This window comes from Carlito syrichta, unplaced genomic scaffold (assembly GCF_000164805.1).
Source record: "Carlito syrichta isolate Samal-C Ts95f unplaced genomic scaffold, Tarsius_syrichta-2.0.1 Scaffold303666, whole genome shotgun sequence".
In the NCBI taxonomy this organism is placed as follows: Eukaryota; Metazoa; Chordata; class Mammalia; order Primates; family Tarsiidae; genus Carlito; species Carlito syrichta.
In genome coordinates this window covers 9,914-20,317 of record NW_007247762.1, presented here as the reverse complement: position 1 = coordinate 20,317, position 10,404 = coordinate 9,914, and the positions used below count along the sequence as shown (strand labels likewise).

The 10,404-nt window shown below is 46.3% G+C and overlaps 1 protein-coding gene across 1 annotated transcript in view; it reads left to right on the top strand.

Moving 5' to 3' along the window:
• The window catches only part of MDC1 (mediator of DNA damage checkpoint 1), a 19,772-nt gene that overhangs the window by 1,230 nt on the left and 8,138 nt on the right, over window positions 1–10,404 (top strand). The window contains exons 2-7 of the mRNA XM_021712826.1: window positions 5,105–5,243; window positions 6,148–6,528; window positions 6,614–6,689; window positions 7,528–9,005; window positions 9,157–9,222; window positions 9,376–9,468. Of these exons, the coding sequence (XP_021568501.1) occupies window positions 5,105–5,243; window positions 6,148–6,528; window positions 6,614–6,689; window positions 7,528–9,005; window positions 9,157–9,222; window positions 9,376–9,468 (2,233 nt within the window). The remainder of the gene's footprint in view (window positions 1–5,104; window positions 5,244–6,147; window positions 6,529–6,613; window positions 6,690–7,527; window positions 9,006–9,156; window positions 9,223–9,375; window positions 9,469–10,404) is intronic.

Here is a 10,404-nt window from a genome sequence, read left to right as displayed (position 1 = left end):
CGAGACCAGCCTGGGCAACTTGGTGAGACCTCATCTCTACAATAAATCAAAAAATGAGCTAGGCGTGGTGGCACATGCTTGTAGTTCCAACCACTTGGAAAGCTGAGGCAGAAAGGATCACCTGAGCCCAGCAGGTCAAGGCTGCGGTGGCCATTAGCGTGCCACTGTCCTCCAGCCTGCACGACAGAGTGAGACTCCAACTCAAAAAACAAAACAGAAAAAAAAGATTAGTGGGATTGTGGAATCCAAAGTTCTTATTATGTAGATGAAGCTTCTAAGGAGCAGACCTCAGAGAGAAGTGATACTATATAGGTGTTTTATTATTTTTATTTATTTTATTTTTTTGAGTTGGGAGTCTCACTCTGTCGCCCAGGCTGGAGTGTAGTAGCACACTCACAGCCACCCCAGCGTCAACTTACTGGGGTCCGGTGATCCTTCTGCTTCAGACTTCCAAGTAGCTGGAACTACAGGTGCACGCTACCACACCCAGCTAATTTTATTTTTTTCTCACTAACATAGCACTCTAGGAAGCATTTATTTAGATCAATGCCTGTCATTCCAAGTTGATTTTGCTTATTTTTGATTTCACGTTTTTTGTGCACATACAAAAAGTAAAGTGATAGCTTTAGTGCATTAGCTTTGCTAACAGAAGAAAAAACTTCACACACAGTTACATTACAATAATTTTTTAATTTATTGTAGAGACAAGGTCTTGTCAAGTTGCCCGGGCTGGTTCTGAACCCGCGGGCTCAGGCAATCCACTCTCCTCGGCCTCCCAAAGAGCTGGGATTACAGGCTGAGCCACTGAGCCTGGCCTGGGTGTTTTCTACAGATGTAAATTTTCCCAAGAAACAGCTTTGTGGGGTCACTTCAAAGTATGACAAAGAAACATTTGGGGGTAAAACATTTTGCAGCAACTTGGCAAGACCACATCTCTACAATAAATCAAAAAATTATCCGGGCATGGTGGTGCGGGCCTGTGGTTCCAGCTACTTGGAAGGCTGAGGTGGAAGGATTACCTGAACCTAGCAGGTCAAGGATACAGTGGCCATGAGCGTACTACTGCACTCCAGCCTGGATAAGAGTGAGACTCCAAAAAAAAAGTTTTATTTTCTCTAGAGCCTACTACCTGTCATGTTACATTATATCAGAGTCAGGAATATGAAATTTGGTATTTTCTTGTCATAGAGTGTTTTGTCAGGTTTTTTTTGTTTGTTTTTTTTTTGAGTTGGAGTCTCACTCTGTCGCCCAGACTGGAGGCTCGACCTGCTGGACTCCGGCGATCCTTCTGCCTCAGCCTTCCAAGTAGCTGGAACTACAGGCGCGTGCTACCACGCCCGGCTAATTTTTGATTTTTGATTGTAGAGATGAGGTCTTGCCAAGTTGCCCAGGCAGGTCTCGAACCCACGGGCTCAGGCAATCCACTCACCTCAGCCTCCCAAAACGCGGGATTACAGGCTGAGCCACTGAGCCCGGCTCATTTTGTCAGTTTTATAGGAGTTGAAGTCTCACTCTGTTGCCCAGGTTGGAGTGCAGTGCCACGCTCGTGGATACCGTAGCCTCCACCTGCTGGGCTCAGGCAATCCTTCCGCCTCAGCCTTCCAAGTAGCTGGAACTACAGGTGTGTGCCACCACGGCCAGCTAATTTTTTGATTTATTGTAGAGACGAGGTCTCGCCAAGTTGTCTAGGCTGGTCTCGATAGTCCTCTCGCCTCCGCCTCCCAAAGTATTGGAATTACAGGTATGAGTCATCTTGCCCAGCCTGGAATTTACTTTTTAAGGGTCCCCTTGGCACAAAGGTGGTTCATTCAGTTGGCCGGGAAACTTAAAATTTTATTTTTGGTTTACATTAGGCATGGTGATATAGCCTCCACTAGGTCTGGGTTCATCTTGGTTTGGTTCATGGATGTATCTCAAATTTTTTTTTTTTTTTGAGTTGGAGTCTCACTCTGTCACCCAGACTGGTCTCGACCCGCTGGGCTCCGGTGATCCTTCCACCTCAGTCTTCCGAGTAGCCGGAATTACAGGCACGCGCTACCACATCCAGCTAATTTTTTCATTTATCATAGAGATGAGGTCTCGCCTGCCCAGGCGGGTCTCGAACTCGTGGGCTCAGGCAGTCCACTCACCTCAGCCTCCCAAAGGCGCGGTATTACAGGCTGAGCCACCGAGCCCGGCTGTCTCAAATATTTTTAACAGTACCTGATACGCCATAACTGTAACTAAACTCAGGTTTTTGGCTACTCATCACTTGAAAGCCAAACTCAAGAGTTAGTAAAAGGAAGTGGTGTATTCAAGAGCCAGCAACCTAAGGAGATGGCGGACTAACGTCTCAAAGACCATATCCAGTCATTACAAATTTCAGCCTTTTTAATATTAAGGGCAAGGGGAGAAAGAGAGGACTGTGAAGTTTCTTTGTCCTTGGTGAGGTCACGTTGTTCCTTTAAACCTTTTAACATAGTATACATACTTCCTCTTTTCCCAGAGTTAGTCTCAACAACTGTATTCTTGTTTCTTTCATTATCTTCTCAGTGTGACAAAATTATTCTAACCTACTGTAAGCATGAACAGAGACCAGAGCCCTCCCCCCCAGTCCAAAATTATGTTAGTTATGTTAGTCTTTTGCCAAAGTTATGTTACTCTTTTGCCATTTCATTGTTACATAATCACCACTGAATGAATATGATGGAGGTTGGGTGTGAAGGCAGAAATGAAGAGTAATGGTTACAATATGGGGAGAGGTGTTAGGGTAGGCACAAATCCATTGACCACTGTGGAAAATGAGAAGGCAAGGAAGATGCCAGGAAGGGTTTTCCTGAGACGAACCCTTTGAACTGAATTTTTTTTTGAGTCAGAGTCTCACTCCCTCACACAGGCTGGAGTGCAATGTGGAATGCTCACAGCCACCCCAGTGTTGACCTGCTGGGCTCCAGCAATCCTTCCACCTCAGCCTTCCAAGTTAGCTGAAACTACAGGCACATACTACCACGCCCAGCTAATTTTTTATTTATTGTAGAGATGATGTCTCACCAAGTTGCCCGGACTGGTCTCAAACTAGCGGACTCAGGCAATCCACACGTCTAGGCCTCCCAAAGTGCTGGGATTACAGGCTGAGCCTGAACCGAATCTTAAAGGATAGGTAGGAATTGGACCAGAAAACTAGGAGGGAGGAGTCAAGGAACTGGGGAACTGGTCTAAGGCATGAAGATGTGTTAGATGACAGTGTGCTCAGAGATTGAGGAGAAAATCTGTGGTTGCACCATAGGCTTTAGAGGGCAAGGGGCATGTATCATAAGGCATGAGGCTCAGATCGTGGAGAGTCTTGCTAAGGAGTCTAGATCTTACTTTATCCTGTGAGTATGGAAATCCATGTAAAAATATTAGATAGAGGAGAGACATTATTTGAGTGATCTTGGGCAAGTTCCTTAACCCAACTATGTTGCAGTTTCTTTATCTGAAAAAAATAGAAGATCAGAATAATCCCTATTTTTACAGGGTTCCTGTGAAGAGTAAATGAGTCTTTCATTATAAAGTAATTAGAACAATTCTTGATACATAGGAAGCCTCTTTGTTATGATTCTTTGCTGTTTAGCCTGATCATATTGAAATGATCTGATAAATAAAAAGCTTGGGCTTTGTGGCCAGAAGCACATTTATTCCTATTTATTCACTTACCTGCTATGTTGTCCTGAGCAAGTTATTCCATAATTTTGGTATTAGTTTCCTAAGTGCCTGCCTCGTGTGGCTACTGTGTCTGACCATAAGTCTGTACCCAACACATGCTTGGCATGTGTTAGCAAAATGGTATTTTGCAAATTGAGGATTGCAACCCAGTTGGATAATGAAATCAATCTAGTGGGTTGCAAATCAGCATTTAAAAAATAGAACAAAAGTAGAATGAAAAATATCAGTGTTTTGTTTTTGTTTTTGAGTTGGAGTCTCACTCTGTCGCCCAGACTGGAGTGCAGTGGCCGCTCCCAGCCACCGCAGCCTCGACCTGCTGGGCTCCAGCGATCCTTCCACCTCAGCCTTCCAAGTAGCTAGAACTACAGGCGTGCACAACCACACCCGGCTAATTTTTGATTTATTGTAGAGATGAAGTCTCGCCAAGTTGCCCAGGTGGGTCTTGAACCCGCGGGCTCAGGCAATCTACTCACTTCAGCCTCCCAAAGTGCAGGATTACAAGCTGAGCCACCGAGCCCGGCCCAGTGTTTTGTACATAGTAAGGCTAACCATTGTTTCTCAAAACTTGTTTACATGAACAAGCATGTGTTTGTATATATTTATACATATTTGTGTACTTGGGACCTCAAAGTATGTTTTATTTGTTTATTTTATTTTATTGAATAGGAGTCTCACTCTGACACCTAGGCTAGAGGGCAGTGGCACACTCCTGGCCACCACAGCCTTGACCTGCTGGGCCGAGGGAATCCTTCCACCTCAGCTTTCCAAATAGCAGGAACTGTAGGCACACGCCACCATGCCCGACTAATTTTTTAGTTTATTGTAGAGATAGGGTCTCACCAAGTTGTCCAGACTGGTCTTGAACCCGTGGGTTCAGGCAATCCTCTCACCTCAGCCTCTTTTTTTTTTTTTTTGAGTTGGAGTCTCACTCTGTCGCCCAGACTGGAGTGCAGTGGCCGCTCCCGGCCACTGCAGCCTTGTCCTGCTGGACTCCAGCGATCCTTCTGCCTCAGCCTTCCGAGTAGCCGGAATTACAGGCATGTGCTACCATGCCCGCCTGTTTTTGTTTTTATTTATTGTAGAGATGAGGTCTCGCCAAGTTGCCCAGGTGGGTCTCGAACCCATGGGCTCAGGCAATCCACTCACCTTAGCCTCCCAAAGGCGCGGGATTACAGGCTGAGCCACCGAGCCCGACTTCACCTCGGCCTCTTAAAGTGCTGGGATAATAGGCGTGATCCACTGCTCCCGGCCTCAAAGTATGTTTTAAATGCTTCAGAAGGATAACAAGAGAAAGATTGGTGGAAAGAGATGCATCAACCTTCATAACAACCCAGGTTTACTCCCAGCTATCGGTATGATAACGCTGACGCTGTTTGTGTGAACCAGTGACGAGGATAATGATAACTTGTTTCCTCCCCAGATCATGGAGGACACCCAGGCTATTGACTGGGGTGTTGAAGAAGAGGAGGAGACAGAGCAACTCCAAGACTCCTTGGAGTGTAGCTTGGAGCCTGTAGGGCGGCTGCGTGTCTTCAGTAGTGTCCATGGACCAGAAAAAGGTCAGGGGGTGTTGGGTGCTGAAGTATTGGTGTAGGTCTTTTATTTTTGTTGGGAGGAAATTGAAGGGTTGTAAGAAGCTTATATACGTTTAAGGAGATCTGAAGGTTTTTAAAATTTAATTTAATTTTGTTTTGTTTTATTTTTGAGTCAGAGTCTCACTCTGTCACCCAGGCTAGAGTGCAGTGACATGCTCATGGCTACCACAGCCTCGACCTGCTGGGCTCAGTCAATCCTTCTGCCTCAGCCTTTCGAGAAGCTTAAGCTACAGGCATGTGTCACTGCGCCTGGCTAATTTTTTGATTTATTGTACAGACAAGGTCTCGCCAAGTTGCCCAGGCTAGTCTTGAACCCCTGTCCTCAGGCAATCCTCTCACCTCAGCCTTCCAAAATGCTGGGATTGTAGGTGTGAGCCACTGCACCTATTGTTCATGTTTGTTGCTAGAAATGCATAAGAGGGAGCTGGCTGATTGAATTGATTGTTCCAGGCTAGTGTCCACACTGGGAATTATTTTACTTTGATAGTAGCAAATGAGGGTTAAATAAGACTGGCCAAGGTTGCTCATACCTGTAGTCCCAGCTACTTGGGAGGCTGAGACAGGAGGATCACTTAAGCCAAGGAATTTGAGATTATAGCTAGCCAAGATCACACCACTGCACTCCACTTGGGTGACAGAGTAAGGACCTGTCCCTAAAAAAAAAAAAAAAAAAAAAATCCAATGTGGATGGATGGAGTATTGCATGATTAATGTATTGCATATACTTTTCAATGCCTAGATGTCTAGGGCCTTTTTTCTAATGCTTGTGGAGGGCCTTGAGTAAGTAGTGGGATACCTTACAGAAACACTGTTCTAATAATAGGCAAGGACTCTGGCCTTGGAACCGATCTGCCTCTCTAATTCTTAGATTTCTCACTGTACCTCGGGAAGAACGTGATAGGCCGGATGCCTGACTGCTCTGTGGCCCTGCCTTTTCCATCCATCTCCAAACAACATGCAGTGATTGAAATCTCGGCCTGGGATAAGGCACCTATCCTCCGAGATTGTGGGAGTCTTAATGGTACTCAAACCCTGAGGCCTCCCAAGGTTCTGAGCCCTGGGGTGAGTCATCGTCTAAGGGACCAGGAATTGATTCTCTTTGCTGACTTGCCCTGCCAGTACCATCGCCTGGATGCCCCTCTGCCCTTTGTCTCCCGGGGCCCTCTAACAGTAGAGGAGACACCCAGGATACAAGGAGGAACTCAATCCCAGAAGCATCTGTTGGCTGAGGACTCAGAGGAGGAAGTAGGTAAGTCTGTGTATTGGGAAGGTGGGCGAGAAGACAGGGATAATGGATACAAAACTGTTAGCTTACTCCTTTCTGTTCTTGACAGATTCTCTTTCTGAAAGGCGTGTGGTGAAAAAATCAAGGACCTCATCCACCTCTTTGACAATGATAGTTCCAGAGAGGTGAGTGCCAAAGGGCCAGACACTTGAGTCTCTAAAAAGGAAGAAGAGGCTGGGCATGGTGGCACAAGCCTGTAATCCCAGCACTTTGGGAGGCCAAGGCGAGAGGATTGCCTGAAACCAGGGGTTCAAGACCAGACTGGGCAACTTGGTGAGACCTCGTCTCTACAGTAAATCAAAAAATTTGCTGAGCGTGGTGGCGCATGCCTGTAATTCCAGCTACTTGGAAGGCTGAGGTGGAAGGATCACCTGAGCCCAGCAGGTCGATGCTGAGGTAGCCGTGAGCATGCCACTGCACTCCAGCCTGGGTGACAGATTGAGACTCCAATTCAAAAAAAAAGGAGAGTCAGGAGCGGTGACTCATGCCTGTAGTCCCAGCACTTTGGGAGGGGGAGGCGAGAGGGTTGCCTGAGCCCAGGCATTTGAGACCAGCCTGGGGAACTTGGCGAGAACTTGTTTCTACAATAAATCAAAATAATTAACACACCCATGGTTCCAGCTACTGGTTGCAGCTGAGGCGGAAGGATCACCTGAACCTAGCAGGTCAAGTTTGCGGTGACTGTGAATGTGCTACTGTACTCCAGCCTGGGCTACAGTGAGACTCCGACTCAAAAAAATAGAAAAAATTAAAAGTAAATTAAAAATAAAAAGGAAGAAGAGCCAGGGGCTAGGGAGTCAACCTTTGAGAGAGATAACCACTGTGCAAGTTGGGGCTGGGGAGCTATACATATTCATTCACTCAGCTGATGTGCCAAGTGGAGAAACTAGTTGCTAGAAACAGAAAACCAGTAGTATATTGTGTCTGGAGACTCTCTTCTCTTCTCTTCTCTTCCCTTCACAGTGATGAAGAAGGGCCTTGCCCTGTCCCGGGTGACCGTGGGTCACCTTTTGCCTTCAACTCCAACAGTGACACAAATGAGAAAGAATGTCCACAACCAGCAACAAGGGAGACCTCAGCTACCAGGAGAAGTGTCGCTGCAGAGGCAGAGCAACTTGAAGCTAATGGAGTTGCAACTGGAATCCAGCTTGAAAAGGATCAACCTTCACTGAAGAAGAGGGACAGTGACATAAAAGTCAAGAGGTATGCAGGGGATGGGGTGGCTCCAGTTGGGGTGATTCTGAAGAGCAGCCAACCTTCTGGGGAGGACAGTGGCACAGATGTGGATGATGACAGCAGGCCTCCTGGAAGGTCAGTGAAGGTCCATTTGGAAAGGGCCCAGCCTTTTGACTTCATCGACAGTGATACTGATGTGGAAGAAGAAGGGATCCCGGCAACCCCAGCTGTAGTTCCTATGAAGAAGAGGCGAATCCTCCATGGAATTGGAACAAAGGGTCCTGGAGTATCTGGTTTGGCATACTTGCAGGAGAGCCAGGCTGGTGGTGATACCGATGTGGAGGAGGGCAAGGCCCCATGGGCCATCCCTCTGGAGAAAAGTCAAGCCTCCATAGTGATCAACAGTGATACAGATGATGAAGAAGAAGTCTCTGCAGCCCTCACTTTGGCATGTCTGAAAGAGAGCCGACCTATTATATGGTACAGAGGTGCACGTGTGGAAGCGGACAGGGTCCAACCTGTGGTCCTTCTGGAGCAAAGCCAAATCCCCGAGAGAGACAGTGACACAGATATGGAAGAGGAAGGGCTCCCAGTGGAAAAGAGAGCAACTGTCCCCAAGGGTCACACAGACAAGGTTGGAGCCCTTGTAATAGCATATCCAGGAAAGAACCAACCTCCTCCTGGGGACAATGATAACAGAGTGGAAGCAGATAAGAGCTTACCCAAGATCTACCAAGCCTCTGCCACACTGGATATCAACACAAAAGTGGAGGAGGAAGTCTCATCAGGGCCAGCTGTCGTACATCTGGAGAAACATCAGGTGTCTTTGAAGGGGACAAATCAAACAGATGTAGAAGCAAAGAGTGGGCCAGCAAAGCTGCCTATGGTGCCTCTAGAGGAAGCCCAACCTCCTACACATGGGGACTGTGAAACAGATCCGAAGGAGGGTACGTCCTCAGCCTCAAAAGTGGCAGATGTAAGAAAGAAACAGCTTCCAGCAGAAGGGGATGCTGGGACAGAGTGGGGTGCAGCTGTTTTTGAGCGGGAGAGAGCTCTCAAGATGGGAGCCCAGGGTGAATCACCTATGGCACAAGTGAAGCAGGACCTTCTCCCTATCTCAAGGGAGAACCTTGCAGATCTGGTGGTAGACATAGGCACTCTAGGGGAACCCATTCAGCCACAGAAAGAGGGAGCCCAGACCCCCACAGGAAGGGAGAGAGAACAACATGTGGGCGATGCCAGTGATTCTGACGACAACTATGATGGTAAGTGCTGGCTTTTCTTTCTCCTGACCCCTGAAATAAACCATGATTCTAAGTAAGGGCTAGGGAGAGAATAGTAGAGATTAAGTAAGGAGTTGTGGGTCAGATACAATTTTTTTTCTTTTGTCATCGATGCTATATTCCTCCCTACCAGATTCTGAAGATCTGTATCTACAGGCTACCCAGTGCTTTGTGGAAAGAGAGAATCAGAACCTAGAAGGTGAGGACATCTGTGTGGATTCTGGTACCAGTGGGATCTGGAAAATGAGACTGGTGGTCTTTGAAGGGTAAAGGTTGGTGTGGGTAGGACAGGAGACCAGGGACCCTGGAGTTCCGTGGAGGAACTGTGCTTAGGCCACCTTTTCTCATGCAGCAATTCAGGACATAGAGGATGAACCCACCCAGCTCTTCCTGTCTACTCTACCTGAAGAGTCTGGCTCTTCCCATGGGAGATTCCGGACCCCAGGTACAAGAAACTCTCCCCTTCTCTATGCGCTCAACTTTGCATTATTTTTTGTTTTCCCCCTTCTACGTGTTTTTTTCATGTTCTTTGGCTGCAGTCAGCCTCCTATATCTGTGGGTTCCACATTTGCAAGTAAAACCAGCTGCAGATTGAAAATATTCAGGAAAATAATAATAAATGTGAAAAATAGACTGTGACAACTATTAGCTTAGCATTTACATTATGTTAGGAATTATAAGTTATCTAGAGATAATTTAAAGTATATGGGGGAGCCAGGCACCATGGTGCATGCCTTTAGTCTTTGCTACTCAGGAGGATTGTTTGAGCCCAGGAACTCAAGTACAGCCTAGGCAACACAGCAAGACTCTGTCTCTGAATAAATTGAGAGGATGTGTGTAGGTTACATTCAAATACTATACTGTTTTTTAATAGGGACTCAAGTATCTTAGAGATTTTGGTTCCAGGACCCTGTGGTCCTGGAACCAATCCCCCACATATACCGAGAGATGACTATTTTGTTGCTATTTCTTCATCTTATCAGAAATAAGTGCCATATTAATTCAGACCCCATAGACCAACTAGTCTAGTGTTTCTTTTCTTTTTCTTTTTTTTTTTTAAATAAAGACAGGGTCTTGCTATGTTGCTCAGACTGGTCTCAAAATCCTGGCCTTGAGTATTTCTCCTGCCTTGGCCTTCTAAAGTGCTGGGATTACAAGTGTGAGCCACCTTGTACAACCTAGATCATCTTTAAAAAGACTACTGAGAGAGTTTTCATAGAGGGCATGGTCTTTATGAAACAAACATTAAATGTTGTAACTACCACCCTTATTTCTATCTTTCCTTTAATAACCCATATAGGTGTATTATTCATGATTTTATTAATCCTTTCTAAACCTATTTATTGTTTCAACCTGTACCCCCCTCCCCCGCTCCCTTCCT